Here is a 17,964-nt window from a genome sequence, read left to right as displayed (position 1 = left end):
TGATTTTCAATTTGAAGTTTAATGTTAATTCCATGCTGTGTTTCAGTAAGAATACAGATGGTACTTGTGGCTCCGGTGAGAATATCCAGTAGTACAAATCAGATTCACTTTACACATACTGAACAGAAGGAGTAGGAAGAAGAGGAGGATGAGGAGAGGGAAGGGACAGAAGAAAACCTGAAAGAGTCAGGGGAGTAAAGATACAGCAGGCCTCTATTTCCCAAACTGTTTTTATATAGTGCCAATGCAAAACTGCATTACGTTACAATCAAAGAGTGTTGAGCAATCCCCTCCCACGCTCACACTGATGCACATTTTGTCTGTTAAAAAGCCATTACCTAACTATCTGCCATTAGCAAAAGCGCTACAGCCTTGCAGCACAAAACTTGGTCCAAAGAGTGGACAAGGAGAGAGGGTCAGAGCGATGCTCGGAGGTGGGGGACATTTGGATGTTTCGTAATTTTAAAAAAAGAAAGAAAAAATGAACACGTGTTGAAGAAGCAGGTTTAGTAACCACAAAAAAGAAAATGTAAAGAGGGCACTTAGTTCTTCCAAAAAGCTTTAACACATCCCTTTTAAACCTCCCATCACTGCTGTGTTTCCTCAATGTGACAACTGACGAAGCACGGACAAGATACTGATCATCAACACACGCGCACATACACCGGAAAACAGCAAAGTATCGTCTTTAAATAAACTCTTGCACGTGTGTTACAAATACAGGCAAGCGTACTTGGCAACAGATGATAACAGCAAAATAAAGCAAAATAAAAACGGTGCAAGAGGACGTGAACCTTAAAGGGGGTACAGGCGTGCAAAAAAAAGAAACTGTAATGAAACGAAGGGAAAACCCCCAGGGTGGGAAAAACGAGGGAGATGACGTGCATACGAAGAGAAAAAGGTGGGGCAGGGTGGAAATGGAGGGGAAGGTAGAGTAGGAGTGGGCTGCAGAGTAAACCCAGCTGAACACTGTGGCTGGGGACAGGAGACAGTGCTGGGAGGAGGGAGTTAAGAGAGGAGGAGGAGGAAGAGGAGGAGGAGAGCTTGTCTTGTGTTGTTCGGTCTCACTGGGCCTCGTCCTCCGCATCTTGCAGTGCTTCTTTGTTCTGTTCTTCACCTGAGATTGAGACAAAAAGCACCGACAGTCACCGGGCTGCTGCCACCGCTACACACTTAAAGACATTTCAACAGCATCACTGGTGACGAGCAGTGTGAAGTGAAGCATGGATATCCAAACTACGGGACGGTTTTGCCAGTCACAGATTTAGCCTGGACCTTAAAATATTGAATTTTTAGGCTTTATCCATGGTTGGAAAACTGCCTGTAAAAGCAGAAAATGATCAAATACTCACATAAAAGTACGTCACAGCTGTATAAGGAGCAGTAAGTAAGATGACGGCAATAATTTAAAAGTCCTTTATGGTCCAAATGGAGTGAATATAAGAAGATTAAACAGGGTTTAACATAACCTGTGTCCTGTGGGGCAAGCAGACTGGCCAGCTGCTGTTCTGTGACAGTGTTTCAACAGCACACAGGTATGATTTCACCTGTGAAGTAACCCATTTTTCCCCTCTTTGCTGTCAGTAGCCTACTGTCACATAGAATGAAGCGTTTGAGGTTAATGAAATTAAGAGGTGTTGAACACAGCAGGGGTTCAAGACCCGACAACTTGAGCTTCGTAGAATAAAAACACCTGCAGGTGGCTGGCATGTTTCTACTGTTTGTGGATGAAAACATTTTTGTACACACTTTAAAATATTTGAATAATATCAGGAAACCAGGAATGGGAAAAACAAAACAAAACAAAAAAACGCTCCCACGGGTGTTTTGTGTAATATTTTCCAATATATCCCCTCGTCATCTGCAGTGAGTGTAAGCTGTCAGCCTGCTGTTTACCTCAGCTGACAATACACCCAGTGTGAATTATCCACGTACATTTTCTGTGGAGGACGGCATCAATCTTTGTGCAACGAGTCCGAAACGAGTTGATGAGTCAGTGAAGCTAAATCTGAGGTGAGCTGTTGAATTATTCCTCTCGGTAAGCGCTGCAGTTGTTTTTAAAGGTTCTTTTAAATCTTGTCAAACTCGACCACTACGTGATTAAACTCTCGTAAAATGTGAGGATTTCATTTAATTATTTATCAGTTTGAAAGTGTGATTTTTAGGATACTCAAGCCCAACATTAGCCGGTATAATGTTAGTTTATAACCAGCTGCTATTTGTCGTTTTCTGACTGAAAGCTGGAAACAGGAATATCTGTGGCTGAACTTTGTGCATATGCCTTTACAGGAGTTTTCCTCTTTAAGAGGAGTATATTTTAAAGAATCACACAAACTTAGTTTTCTGACATAACGTTTGTGTTCTTCTAAACCAGCGGTGTCGAACTCCAGGCCTCGAGGGCCGGTGTCCTGCAGGTTTTAGATAACACCCTGGGTCAACACACCTGAATCAAATGATTAGTTCATTCCCAGGCCTCTGGAGAACTTCAAGACATGTTGAGGAGGTAATTTAGCCATTTAAATCAGCTGTGTTGGATCAAGGACACATCTAAAACCTGCAGGACACCAGCCCTTGAGGCCTGGAGTTCGACACCTGTGTTCTAAACATCGTAAAGGTCAGTTTCTAATGGTGAAGTAGTTTGCCACTGCCCCCTCCGGTGGCTATTAGAAAGCATGCAGCTTTATGCATGTGAAGGCACTTATGCATGTGACCCAGAGACTACAGACATCTTTTAGATACAGTCCCACAAAGCCAGCCATGCATTTAAATAAGGCAACATGTATAATTTGTCTGCAGCTGTAATGTGATAAATTTATCTAGTTTTAAAGACTTATATCCCTGATTAAACTGATGTAAGTTTTTTACCATCATTGTAATAAGCGGGAGACACTCACGGATGCTAAAAATAACCCAACCATTTACATACAAACTGCAACTTTCACCAGTGACCGTCAACGTGCAGGCCAGTGAGGAGGAGCTGTGTGCAGACTTACTAACAAGGGCGAAATGCTTTGTGAACCTGTGCAACTGGTTGCTTAGAAAGGTTACCATAGAGACCACACAGCCATCCGTGTAATGAAGCATTGAGAGGCACAAATAACAAAGGCCTGAGAATCCGTCATGATTAAAATAGAAAGCGTCACGGTGCTCATTAGCACCGCGGCTAACTGATGTGAGAGCGCTGCAGGACACGGAGCAGCAGCCTCACATGCTGCCACTGCAGTTCCTCCGTTATGTCACACTTCCGCGAGGCTGCGTTCACAGGTTTCCAAACACCGACCCGCACACATGTGATCTGCTGTGATGCCCCAGTGTGCAGGATTCAGTCACACCGACGTGCATTTGTGAAGAAGCAGAGTGTCCGCAAGTCCTTATGATTAAATTAGAAGGTGGAGTCATTTGTATGGCCACGGAGAAAGGTGGTTTGCGTTTCTACATTTCAGATTTACAAGCCCACAACAGTGAGACTTAACATTATAAAAACTGAAGTCGCCTGGTTCACTTGGAATCACTGATCATGGAGATATTCGTCCAATAACAATAATTTTGAAGGGGACCTGTTACAATTTTCCAATATTTTCTATCAATTATGTAAAGTCACAGTGGTGGAGGCTCATATTAAACATGGCTCACATGATGAGGGCAGTGCATGTACAAGGCTTAGGCTTCAGACTGCTCTAAACACCGTTTCCCGCAGTTTTTTCTACTCTTGGCTCTGCATGATGTCATTGAGAGTTTGAGAGGGGCAACCAATCAGAAGAAAGGTGGCTTGTTTCAAACCACAAGGTTGTGTAACCATGTAAAGCCATTCTTGTAGAGGATAAGAATTAAAATATTGAGCAAATGGACAAATAAGCTACATCTCATATCTAGATTTAGTTACTTTGTGTAACTGCGGCTCACTATGATCAGTGTTGGGTAAGTTACTTTAAATTAGTAACTTAGTTACATTACTAGTTACTTCTCTAAAAAAGTAACTCAGTTACTTCAAGTTACTCGTTACTTTCAAAGTAACTAGTTACTAGGGAAAGTAACTTTGGTTTTACTCAGAATTCTCTTGTTAAGGTGTTGCTTCCGTAACTGGATACCCAGCCAGACTGCCAGTCTTCTAGCTTGCTTACTTGCCACAAGTGCACTGTGCCACCTACCAATAGAAAGGAAAAATAATGTGCACATTTCACGAGAGAAATCACGCCTGGACCATCGTTGACCGCCGCCATGATTCTAGCCTGCTTTTTACATCCAACACAAAAACTGCAGTCGTGGTGCTTTTGATTGTACTCAGAACTTGGAAATTCTGCCTTCTGAATAGGAAGATGTAGGTAACACCAGACTGCAGATGAGCTGCATACAGAGCTGGACTGGGACAAAACAATCGTCCCGGGCATCTTGACTAGAGACCGCCCACCATTATAGGAAAAATCATAAAGCCTTTGAATGAAAACAAACACTGTTGTGACAGTGATGTACACTGTTCTGATGGTATATATGTATCAATCTATCAATCGTTTGTTGTAAGACTCAGATAATTATTTTTTTTTTAAAAGCGAGACATTTTAAATGAGAATAATAAAGAAAAGTATTTCCTTGTGCCCCCTTTCCCTGTTAATGCCCTACCTGCCCCCTGGCAACACTTTGCTAGACCCGCCCCTGCACAGTTACCAGCTGTCAGCTACGTGAAAAGGATCCTGCTGTTATTTGTCTCTCAGAAACAGTTCATAACTTCCTTCAACTCATTCATGTCACCTAAAAGGTAAACCTGTTTCTCCATCACCTGTTCAGCTCTGATGATTCAGTAAGGACATCTCCTGGTTTCATCTGCATGTTTCCCTCTCACCAGATAACCAAACCGATATCATGACCAGCAGCTTTACAGCTGTGGCTCCAGCAAACATCAGCTGATACTAGAAATTAATATTAAATAAATTCTAACAACAGCTGATCAAGCTTAAACGTGCTGCTGTTGTTTAGCGCGACATCCGCTGGTTTCCTCTTTCTGGCGCAAAGTGGGCGATAAATAAACAAGAGAGAAAAGCCGATCAGCTGATCATTGATCAGTTTCGTGATTGAAGTAGAAAGGGAGAGGAGGAATGAGAGAAGAAGAGGCAGCTGTGCAGCTTCAGCTTTGTGTCTTTTTCATTGTAGCTGAAGTCCGGGACAAACTGTGTTCCTTTTCACCTCAGTACGAAGCGCGTAATATTTTCTCTGAATACCAGACGATTCTGTTTTTTACGGGACGGTTGGCAACTCTAATAATTAACCGTATGAACAAAATAAAGTTCAACATCAGTAACATAGCACCCACACAGCTGTATAGAAACTCCGTCATGCTAGCTAGCACGCAGTACGAAAATGTCAGCATACCGAAAATAAACTCCACCTAAACTTGGTTTATATCTGACCCAGATAGACTGCAGGTCATAACTTCTTACCTGAAGTTCAGTTCACCTGACACGCGGACCGGCGGCCGCTTCGGTCTCTCCTCTTGCCTCCTTTTCCTTCATCCACCTGCTGGCTTCCACCACTTGCTAATGTTATTGAATCTGTGGAAGCTCCGCGATATCCACCACACGAAGTAACGAGTAACGAGCCTATCTAAATCCCAGTAACGAGTAACGCGTTCCTGGTTTTGGCATAATAACTAGTTACCGTACTCGTTACCACAATAATAACGTAGTTACTGTAACGCGTTACTTAATAACGCGTTAGTCCCAACACTGACTATGATACTTAAAAACCCTGGCATAGCGACACTTCATCTATCTCATTAAGACATTTAAAGTAAATGACAAATGGTCTGGTTCTTGTACAGTGCTATTCAAATCGTTTTAGTAGTTGACCAGCTACCTCCTGAGCTAGAGCCACCCCTGATGTGTCAAATTGGTCTCAAAGACAGTCTGGATATACTTTTGTAATATTATTAAGCACCTAAATATTACTTTATTAAAGGTTATAAACACAAAACTGCCATTTAAAGTAGTTTAAATTGTTACAACTCCAACGTGAACGTGTTTTACTTCATTATACTTAAAATCTGACTAAGCCAAGAAGAAGATTTGGGACGTCAGCTGTTTGACTTGCAGACACCCTGAAGACATTGAAACACAGTGCTGAAAAAAGTGGAAGAGGTTAGCAACACAATGCGACAAATTACCGCTCTGTACCCCTAAAACACTGGACTTGGTGCTGTGAGTAAGTTAGTGAGGGATGTTAGGGTGGTGAGGCAAGACTATCGGCTTGAGGTGGAAAAAAAGCCCAAGACAGGAGGAATGACTTACAAAATAGACCTTTAAAACGAAGAAGAGAGAAGGAGGAGGGCTGTCCTTAAGAATCTACAGGGGAGAGAAGTTAAAAGATTTTGTGAGTATCGACCCTGAAAAGAGGGAGTGATTTTATACACTGCTCAAAAAATTAAACACTTTTTAATCAGAGTTTAGCATCAAGTCAGTTAAACTCGGGGGATATTGATCTGGTCAGTTAAGAAGCAGAGGGGGTGGTTAAGGGAAAAAATGCCAGACACCTCCACCTGTAAAACTTATTCTCATCTTCTCTGGCTGATTTTTCTCTAGTTTTAGGTTTGGATAGGGTCAGTGTCACTACTGGTAACATGAACCGATACCTAGATCTTACAGAGGTTTCACAGGTAGTCCAACTCCTCCAGGATGGTACATCAATACGTGCTATTGCCTTAAGGTTTGTCAGACCCTACGCTGGTGCAGTGGGGCCTGGTTCCTCCTCGGCCCTAATGTAGCGAGAGTATGCACACAGGTTCTGGACACAACTGACTGGCCCAGCATTCCCCGATAGATCAACACTTTGTTTCGGTCCATGTGATGCTGCCAGACCTCAGACTGCCCAGGAGCTCACTGATGCCCTGGTCCAGATCTGGGAGGAGATCCTGGTGGACACCAGCTCATAAGGAGGATGCCCCGAGGTTGTCAGGCAGGCATGTAAGCACGTGGGTGCCATAAAAACTACCATAGTACCATTTTGCGTTGCTGCAGTGAAATTCTGGCAGAATGGACTTGCCTGCCGTTCCATTTTTTCTACTTTGATTTTTGGGTCATCTTTGAATTTAGCTCTCTGTAGGTTAAAAGCTTTCATTTCTGTCAAACAATGTTGCATCCTAACACATTACCATGCCCATATCACTATAGTTATCCAGTAATTCTTTTTGAGCAGTGTAGAAACCACAGAAGTCAGAGGAAAGGCCAGATGAAACTTTGAGTTATTCAGTTTGCCAGATTTTTGACCATAAAAGAGGCAGAAAAAAAAAAAAAAAAAAAAAGGGGGCAAACAAAGAAAGCAGAAATACTAAATAAGAGCCTGAAGAGTAAAGTCATGGTTCTCTCACCGTCTCCCTGCACATCTGAGGTCCATAGTGTCAAGTTGTCACGTAGCAACTGCATGATAAGCGTAGAGTCCTTATAGCTTTCCTCACTCAGGGTATCCAGTTCTGCAATGGCATTGTCAAATGCTTCCTTCGCCAACCTGTCAGCAGAGAAGATGCAAACCAACAGAGGAGCTGAGGATTCACTTCACACAGTGAAAGCAGAGACATATCAGAAGTGAAGCAAGCGTGGAAGTGTCCCAAACATTTTAAACAGCCAACACAGGGAGCAACTCCTCTGGCTGTATAGATGCCAGTGGGAAAATATTCCTGATTCATTTATTGGCTAATATTCTAACTTGTGACATTCATTGTTGATTATTAGAGTCAAAAAGGAAGATTTAACTGGGTGACAGTCGGATCCACCCTTTGTCCATCACATCTGGTGTCCAAAATCTAATTATTTTTCTTAATCCATGGACCATTCTGAATATTTATGTGTGCCATCTATTCATTTTCTGCTCCTTATCTGGGTCCAGGTTGCAAGTGCAGCAAGCTAAACCCTGCCCACCTTCTCCAACTTATCTAGATATACGCCCAAATGTTCCCTGGAGTCTCTTCCCATGTCCAACCTGGAAGATATCCAGGAAGCAGCCTGGTGAGATACTAATTTGACCGGCTGGTGCCAGTGTGATCTTTTTTTCAAACTGGAAAACTGTAGTCCTTTACCGATAAGCTACGCTGTGAGACGAGTCAAAATAAAGTCAATGTGGTTTAATAGCCAGTTCATGAATCATTTCATCTGGCACCCTGGATGGCTCAACTCCTAAACGATGCTCCTCTTTGTAATGAGTAATGAAAGGCAGTAATGAGAGTCTGAGCTGCTTATATTATCAAAGTCTTCTTTTTTCAGCCTACCACCAAAGTAAGAAATAAACTACTGAACAGCAGAAAATTGACTTAAATTGTAATTTCTTTCTATAAATCATTCCATTAAAAAGCATAAGATGACATCCATAAACTGCTTTTACTTTCACACCTTTTTTTAGTTTGTAGTTTCCTTTCAGTTCACTAACACTCTTGAAGCCTCACGTGATGTAAAACCCCCGTAGCCCCATCAAAGACGCCACAGGAAGTCCTGCTTGCAGACGTCAAACTCGTCTTGTTGTTTTCGTGCATCCCCCCCCACGTCAAAAACGACTTGATCTCGTGCACTCACCTGCAAGCACGGTCCGGCGAGTTGAGGATTTCATAATAGAAAACAGAAAAGTTAAGGGCCAATCCCAGACGGATGGGGTGCGTTGATGGGAGTTCGATCATGGCGATGTCGCTCGCAGCTTTGTACGCTACCAAACTGTTCTCAGCTGCCTCCTTCCTGTCGTTGCCTGTGGCAAACTCTGCCAGGTACCTGTGGTAATCTCCCTTCCTGAGTGTGGCAAACACAAAGGGCATTAAGAACTACTTAATGGGCACTCGCCACTTAACTGTTCAAAATAAATCAGGGGTATCGGTTAATACTTATCATGGAAAAAGATTTTTACATTTTTTAAAAACAAACAAAAGTCCACATTAGGATCATAGAAGTACAGAGACCAGAGCATCCAGGAATTGAACTAGAACACAATTCTAATCAGAGAAGCATCTTTTAGAAAGCAACTAAACAGAGTGAGTAAAACACTCTCCTGAAATAAGATTCGTTTACTCCAAAGTTTGTGATTTTCCGTCAATCATCTACTTTTTAAATTTAAAAGAGGTACTGTGTACCATTTCATCGTGGAAGATGGAGCTTAAAAATGTATCCAATTTTTCTGACAGGCCAGCTTCTGCACAGTGCATGATTTTTACCCCACAGCCTCCAGACTTCAGCTTCACCTCAACCTTTCATGGTTTATTCTAAATGGGACAGGGCTGCGCTCCTCTAAATAAGGCCACAGAAACAGAGAAAAATACTAAATAATAAATATCAGACTGTCATTTGTGATTAAAAGTTTAGTCTAGTTATGTAAGGTATCACAACCCAACAGCATCTTAACAAAATAAGAGAAAATGTGTTAGCAAATGTTGGTGTTAAACGGCCAAACAACCCAAAATTAACATTTGCTTATTTAACAATTGATTCTGCAACAACAAATATACATTAAAAAGCTCAGATTCACACTATAACAACAACTCTGACATGTAAACCTACTGAATATCCCATCATTTGTAATAATCTGGGCGACCACACCACTTCACCCATTTTGTTAGTACAATTTCAAATATGAACTGGATACCTACATTTTATAGTAGAAAACCTTAGATTCTCCCGTGGTAGCAGCTAAGATGAGATGCTTGTCCAGTACATCCAGAATGTCATTGCAGATTGATTTCAGCTCTTTCTCAACCTGCAGAACAAAACACAGATGCTTCTGTTAGTACACCATGTTCCTACTCACGCGGTGTGCTTTGAGACCTTTGCAGATGTGCAGATATTGGCGTGTTCAATTAGACAACACTAACCTGACAGTGTTTGACAGCCACTCTTGTGCTAGCTAATGCTATAAAAACCTTTTTCAACTTGTTGCGCCTCTTCTACAGTAACAAATAAGCAGTAAACAATGCCACAAAGAAATAAAGAAATGCTTCCCATTGATGGTTATCTTATTACCTGGTCTATACCAGGGACCTGATCTGGTCTCCACATAAGCAAACAGGGCTTCTTCCTGGCTTTTCACAATAAAAGCCTTCATTATGTAGTATATGAAGGCTACTTACGACAGACTTCTCGCCTTTATCTTTTTTATTTTTAGGTTATGAGACACATTTTTAACAAATAAATATTTGACATCTATGAAGCTCATTTTGCAATCCATTAACAAAAACAGCAAACAAAACAAAAGGTTAAAAAAAAAGCCTTTTGTATAAAATTATGATAAATATAGTGAAGACCAGGGAAAGTTGAATAACATAATTCTAAAAAACCCCAAAAAAGCTAAATATAATGCATTTGCTTCGATGCTTCGTTTAATCCACAACTCGGTAGCGCTCAGCTGTCACCATGTAAGCGCAAGCACTTCACCCACATTTGCAACTAAAAATAGACCTGCAATTCAAGGCTTCAGAGTTAGATTCAAATCAACACAAAATATATTAATTAAATAAACTGTATTAATATTTGAAAGTATTTTTCTAAGTCTTTTTTTTGCACGCCAGTAAAACTGAGCCGCTGATCTGTAGCCGTTAACCTGGACACTGAATTACTATTAACATCTATACCATCAGAACGTCTGCAGCAGGAAACGTCAGTTCTGAGAGCGCTGATATGCTCACTTTTCTATACGTCTTTATTTTCTACAGGCTTACAGGCCCATATTCTTACTCACTAGTACATTTAAACACACACACCCCCACATCCCAAACTGACCTCATCCAGGAGATGAAATACTGTCAGAACTCTTTTTTTTGCCTCATGCTAATGTAAGAAAGAAGAGTAAGGGCTGGTTAACTTTATGTCTTAGTGTAGGTTGTAGGTCTATTTGACTTTACTGTGCTCGTGATTATTTAATTTAACTTGACTGATATTAAAAACATTGCAGTTCATTTCGAAAGACCTGTTTTTTTATCTCTTGAATATTTATTATGATTATTAAGAAAAGTATTTCTCATAGGATTACTGGATGAATACGATAGAATATATATATATATATATATATATATATATATATATATATAAAATAATCAAGTTTTGCAGCCCTAGCGTAGAGCTTAGGGGATTTAACTCCAGAGTCAGCATGCAGTTAGTCCCACAGTGGGTGTTCTCTGCATTCTGCTGTTACTGGGAGTTTCTCTGCAGCATAATTGGAAAAAATTGTGATTTAGACTTATTTCGTGGCTGCCACGTGCCTCATCATTTTGGGCTGTGAAACCATTTTCTCTCAAAGTGAAGCAGTAAGTGGAGGAGAGCCCTCATCTCCATGAAATAACTGTGCAGGTACTAATGTCTAACCAGTGCTACTTCAGTCCTGAGGGTTTGTTTTTTAATCACTCTGTGAAGTAGTGGCAAGAAGAAAAAAACAACACAATCACTTCACGTGTGGTAAGAGCAGAATCAGAATGAAAAACAAGGACGGCATCAGATGTGGGTTTAAACTGTGTCTGACCGTTTTCCTGTATTCTCGGATCATCTTTAGTTTGTCTTCGCCTCCTTTGTTTTCTTCTTTCTGTTCAAGGCTGCTGATTATCCTCCAGGAGGCTCTCCTGGCTCCGATTACGTTCTTGTACGCTACAGAGAGAAGGTTCCTCTCCTCCACCGTCAGCTCCACGTCCATACTGGCCACGTTCTTCATCGACTCCACCATTTCTGAAAGAAGCAAAATAGAAACAAACGGCTGAATGTCGAGTGAATTATCCACAGGACGAGGGGAGCAATGTTGGAACTACCATGGTTTTCCTTTTAAAGCTTTAAACTCTCAGTTTCAGGCTGTTTTAAGCTTCACCCGTATAGGAGAGGGGATCCAATCAGAAAAAGGCTTTCTGAAGGGTGGGGATAGGGGAGCCCTCTTGTTTTAGACCAGGGGTGGGGAACTCCAGGATCCAAGGGCCGATGTCCTGCAGGTAGTGGAGTTCCCCCACCCCTGTTTTAGACAGTCAAGAGGCTCCACTGAGGCCTAATTTAACACAAATAAGGATTATTTTGAAATGTGAATTATGCAAAGCCACTCTAGGAGAATTAAATACAATAAGGAGGTTTAAATGAGGGGTTGCTGAAGGAGCTAATACTCCAATGTGTGACCTGAAGTATTGAATTTAGTTTTTAAAAAAGGACCACAGAAGCAGTAACTTCCTACCGTTCAGACCTTCTGTTTGCAAGAGGTAGCCAATCAGAAGAAAATGGTTGAAAAGGGAGAGGAGCCAAGATGGCTTGGTTCAGGCAGAGGGCCAATTTAAGATAAATAATGATTACTTTCAACTGTGAAACATGCAAAGCTACTCTAGCAGATTTCAAGATTAAAAACTGGAAATTTGCATAAATTTCATTACATCAGATTGGAATGTTAAAGAGAAATTTTCTTCTGGGCTAAACAACAGAAAAGATAAATGTGAAAATATTTCTGCTTTAATATTCAGTACTGAGTCTTCATTACTGTTTTTAACACTCACCGTTTTTAAATTAAAAACAAGCACATCTTCATGCCATTAGCTCTGTCCTGAAAGGTTTCTATCATCTTCAGTGATTTATTAATGGAGCGCCCGGGACACTGCCCAATTATAAACTCCTCTAATGTAGACATTTACCATCATGGACACCTTCGGGGAGGCAATGGAAACTGAGCCAGGACATTAAACCAGAGGGCTGAGCCAGATCATCTTCGGTACTTTAAAACATTTCATGTTTGATTCATGGCAGCAAAACAAAACGATCTGGCACTTATCTCAGGAGTAATTCATCAGCACAACGAGCTTCTTCCCCGAGGAGTCAAATAAATGAGGCAACGTGGAACCTCTTTAATCAAGAACACAAACACCGAAAATTAACTGGATCTGTTTCAACTTAAAAAGAAGTACCTTTATTCTAACTTACATAAGAAGCAACAAAGGTGGCACGATGAAGGACAAAAAGTGGTTCAAACAAGCCACACACCACATTAAAACATCTAATTTGGATGTAATTTCTTGCGTTGTCGCCCAGCCCAGCGCTGGAGGGAAAATACGAGTGCCAATCATCCAGTTTGTGACGTATAATCAGATACAGTCAGCAGGAGCAATGAGCTGGTTTACAAACCAGGAGGACTCAACATGCTGCTCCACCTCGGCCTGCTCAAAGCGAATCAGTGAGCTCCTCGTGCTTTTAAAGCATTCTTCAAGTGAAACCTCTACAGGCTGTATTTGGACACGAAGTCATTAAAAGGAATCTGCACGAGCACAGTAGACGTTCACGACCTTTTTTTAGCTGTGCGGTGGCAGACAAAGCTACTCCCTATCATAGTAAAGATATAGGTAAGTAAAAGTGATGTGCATCTCTGTTTGAATACTAAAAAAAACTCAATTTTTTATCAGTGATCTCAATTATGTAACACCGTTATTCATTTACTTAAATGCTCAGGTATTCAACTTTGGAAAAAATGAAAGAATCTATAGGAGATGTATTTAACGTGAGGGCTGTTCTACATCTGCTTTAAATCTACACCGTGGTTACATCATAACCACAAACGTTCTGAAAGTCTAAGCCACATCGTGCTGTGCACCTCCTTAGAAACTACAGGTTGCATCGGCCCGGCAATTCAGTACTGCCGTTCCCTCTAGTGCATTTCTGGCTACTACTTCTTCTACACCCAATTTTCAAACTGACTAGAAAAGAGAAACTCCACCGCCAACTAGTATTTTGGTTGGGAACCAAAACTACATGGGCTCGACACAGCCCATCCTGTAAGAACGCCCGCTGGTCTGCTCTCAGCTGCTTCTACCATAGTGCTAAATTTACAAAATATACAAAATTAATTTAATTTTTTATTCAGTATGCTGTCAAATGAGTGATTGAGCACATAAAACTCATCAAAACAAACACAGATTTCTGCTTCGGCTTTATGACCCAGACCCAGAAGCTACATCCACGACTTCTACCAAAGGAATTCTGCAGGCGCCGACATGGTCAACGAGAGGCCTGGAGATCTCCACAGTAGCCGAAGAGTTGATCAGATGAGAGACCCGGTGTGATCTGAAGAGAAGGCTCATGTCCGATTATGCACCGGATGCAGGGGGTGCTGTCGACTTTTCAACAGCACTGGGTGAGTGACTCTTCCAGTCTGCATGTTGAAGTATTCTTGGGGCAATATATTGAACCCCGAGTTGCCCTTGATGCATCCATCAGAGGGTGAGTGTGTGGAAATGTTAGGTTAATAGCACTTAGGCATAGAAGAAATACTTCTATGAAGCATTAAATAGTAGAAAAGCACTGCGTAAGTGCCAAATCCAGTATGCATTAGCCATTATCGTATTTCTGTTTGTTTGAAATTGTTACTTTCCAGCTACATGCAGGAAAAGCTTGCTTCTGCCTGTACTGCAGCAACCTGTTCCTGTGATGTTTTATTCCTTTTTGCCTTTGTTTCTCTTCCTCACTTACTTCAGCTGGAAGCTTTTTATAAGCAGCAGCACCCCAGAAAGACAGGCCAGCCTAAAAATAGCACAAACACAGACACTGGCGTGTTTGTTTGCACAATGATTAACCCATAAAATGCACGATTAAACGCAAATTTATATTGATGGCAGGGAAATTTCTGTGCCCCATCGACAAAAAAGAGGCAGACACTCTGAACCAAATGGCTGCAATTAACACCAGCAGCTGCAGACAAACTCAGGAAATGTGACTTTTTGTTGAGAAAGAGGTTCATTTGCACACTCTGAACCAGACAAACGGAGCTGAGAGACCTGTGTGTGTGGAAAGCGCACAGTTTAACACATCAGCGATGCTTTCACGCATAAACTCCTGCACACAGCAGGAGGTAGGCCATTTTACACCGGGGCTGGGCGGTATGCTGGTCATAATTCCACGCATGACACGAATCTTTCAAATACTGATAAACTGGAGAACAGCCAAAGAGCCAGCTGTGGTTTCTATACTGACCACCGGGAGCGATGCAGAGCGACAAACCGAGCATCTGTCTTCCACACGGTTTTAGTCATATGACGCAAGAATTAAACAGTCAGTAATCCTGCGCTAGCGCTTTTATAAAGAGCAAACATCATGGCACTATAATCTGAAGAGTAAACTAGGGCATGCTGGGTAATGCTAACTTACAGCCTGTTGGAAGGGGCTCCGTCAAAAGTGTGGAAAGACTCCACAATAACTAATTGAGGAGCACTGCCTTCTGTTTATGTAAAAGGAGACTTGCTTTGCAGCTCCGCCAAAACACAGTAACAAGGAAACAGAGATGGTTTAAAACATGGCCGTAGCTTCCAGATTGGGAAAAAAAGGCAATGTCTGCTGCAGTCAATCTGCACCACCAGACGGCGACAGCTGAGCAACAAAAAGACTTCCGATCCTGTTGATGTTCATGAGAAATTCGCCGCAAGCACGTTCCTGCTCAGTTTATGGGCTCAGTCACTTACTTGTAAAGATCGTTACGCTCATTGTTAAGGCTAACAGTTTGCGAGCTACTTTGCCGGTAAAGACCCACCCCCTCCTCGTTACATCTGATTCGTTTTTAAACCGCGATGGCAAAAGGCTTCAAAATAGGACCTCAGATGCCAGTGGGTGATGTCACCATATTTACATCCGTCTTTTTGATACAGTCTATGCAGGGAACCAGGTGAGGATAATTCAATGCTAACAGCTGTTTTCACTTGAAAACTTGAGTCATTTGTGCCACAACATGGAGTTTACACACTAGCAGCAACAAACGAGATGTTATCTTTATTTATAAACAGTGGCAAAAACAGCACAATATTAGTTCTATTCAAAACAACTTCGAGTAAATTATTGTTCTAAATGAAGAATGAGATGTGTCATGTATGTGGTGGCTGTTTTGGCTTATTTTACTTGTTGCATGGCAATGTGGAGTTTCTAGAAAGAGGAATTTAACTATGAAACTGCAAGGCAGACAATACTAATAAGATCTCCCTGCCTCATGACTGTGTACATTTACATATACATACATATACATATATACGTGTGTGTGTGTGTGTGTGTGTGTGTGTGTGTGTGTGTGTGTATTATTTGCGATTACTGAAAGGCATTAAAGGCAGACTAAAACTCTTCAGGTACTGGCTCATCTGGACTTCTGATCAAGATTACACTTTAGGTACATCTTATAACGGCCAACATCTTATAACGGCCAGGCTGAAAAACACCTTGTAGTTTGCCGGCTACGGCGCAAATTGAGAAGCCCCTCAGAGAAGAAAAAAAAAAAAAAGTTGGTCCGCACAAAAATTCCTCAAACGTGATTTTAAGGTTAATTACATGCAAGTTTTCCATTAGACTCCCTGCCACACGGGCTTCTCTTTAAACCCTTTGTGGGGCCGATTTGTAAGCAATAACTGGAGCCGTTTTCTGGAGATTTTTCCACTCTTTATTGATCAGAAAGATCAGCGTCAGAGGAGCTGCAAGTCGTGTTTGTCGGGGTGTGGGCGCTCGTCATGGTTTTTCTGAATGGAGTTCGGCGTGACGGGGCTGAAGAAAGGCTAGCCAGCTAGTTAGCCGTTTAATAGCTCGCTAACTAAGAAGAACAGCTCAGCACCGCGTAACTAACACAAATGTTCGCTAGCAGCAGTGCACACCGCGGGGCACGCTCTCCAGCACGCTGCCTGCGCCTTCCTCATGAGCTGCAAACTACATTTAAACGTATATTGTTTCATTCGGCTGGGGAAACCTCCGCCATTTTGTCTCGTCTCACCCAACAAATCCATGTGAACTGCTTCACCTGCGTCTCCAAACCCCCTGCGCAGGGAGACAAGAGGGGGGAAAAGGGGCCAGGCGGTCTGCAACCACCGATATCTGTCCGCAGCCTTACCGTCATATCTCTCCGCTTGTTCGGCGAGTTTAGCCTGGTATACTAAGTTCTCTCTGTCCGCCATGGTGCTCGGATACTGGGGCTTTTCGTGGCGTCCCAGTGGAAAGGGAGGATTATCGGTTGCTCTGCGATTCCTGGTGGTGGATCAGCAACAGCACTGTCGCTTCGCTGAACCGAAGAGCCACCGGTAGCACTGGCGTAAAGATGGCGTCGCTGCTCCATCCGGGAAATCCACGCAGCGGACTGATCCACGCCTACAGCCTCCAGCCAAGTCAATAAAATAAATTCAAATAAAATCAAAAATAAAGGTAGTGATTTAAAAAAAGAAGTGCATGAATGAATAAAAAATTCCTCAGAATAAATTTAAATAAAACTGAAATTAAAAATTAACTTTAAAAAAATAAAGGTAATTAAAAAACAAAGAAAGAATATACACGAATAAGTTAAAAAGGTCCGGAATATATATTAAAAATAAGCTAAAGAAAATAAATATAAAAAATAAATGATAAAAGTACTGAACTAGAGTTAAAAATCATTTAAAATATATAAAATAAAAAACTTATGAAATACATTTAAAAATAAAATAAAGGAAAAATAATCAAATAAAATAAAGGAAAAATACAAAAAGTTTCAAAATAAACTGCCCTATAATTGGTATATATAATATAATTAAATTAAGTAAATTCAAAACCCTCCAACACCTTAATGTTAACGTCTTAACAATTCAGTGCAAGTGAATTTGCAATCTAACATGTTAAGTTTTTTTTTTCATTATTTTCCAAATAACTATATTAATAATTACTTTACCAAGAGTGTAATAAGTTAGTAAAACTGAACTAAAGCTAAATGTCAAAAAAATATTTTAGTTATGTGAAAAAATATGAAAGGATTTTTTTTTTAAATGAAGCCTAACCTTAAATAATACAATGTACTAAACCAAAGATAAACTGATATACACCAGAAATTACATTAATATTTTAATGTTCAACTTTTGTCTTCATAACCAGCAACAGGAGACTTGAGTCCCAGTGTTTACTGATACTGGGATGTCTTTGTGACTGAGTGCCAAATGTTTGTATTATTCCCACCATCCATCCTCCTCCGCTTGTCCCAGTTTGTTTGTATTGTTGTGTTATGATAACTAAAGCT

General features: G+C 41.2%; 1 protein-coding gene across 2 annotated transcripts; it reads right to left on the bottom strand.

The window, feature by feature from the left end:
• On the bottom strand, window positions 1-17,037 carry LOC116326354 (14-3-3 protein epsilon). Of its 2 annotated transcripts, XM_031747580.2 has the most exons (7): window positions 16,816-17,037; window positions 11,470-11,669; window positions 9,608-9,714; window positions 8,550-8,756; window positions 7,355-7,491; window positions 6,279-6,332; window positions 1-1,117 (listed from the first exon to the last, which is right to left on the bottom strand). In XM_031747580.2, exons 1-6 carry the CDS (start codon window positions 16,877-16,879, stop codon window positions 6,325-6,327), a joined length of 723 nt encoding a protein of 240 aa, XP_031603440.1. In that variant the 5' UTR covers window positions 16,880-17,037; the 3' UTR covers window positions 1-1,117; window positions 6,279-6,324. The 2 variants fall into 2 exon arrangements, with proteins under 2 accessions (XP_031603440.1, XP_031603439.1); XM_031747579.2 differs by lacking the exon at window positions 6,279-6,332 and having other exon boundaries at window positions 16,816-17,035.
• Between the last annotated feature and the right edge of the window lie 927 nt (window positions 17,038-17,964).

This window comes from Oreochromis aureus, linkage group 10 (genome assembly GCF_013358895.1).
Source record: "Oreochromis aureus strain Israel breed Guangdong linkage group 10, ZZ_aureus, whole genome shotgun sequence".
Classification (NCBI taxonomy): Eukaryota; Metazoa; Chordata; class Actinopteri; order Cichliformes; family Cichlidae; genus Oreochromis; species Oreochromis aureus.
The sequence above is the reverse complement of the archived record's forward strand: the minus strand, read 5'-3'. Positions and strand labels throughout refer to the sequence as shown.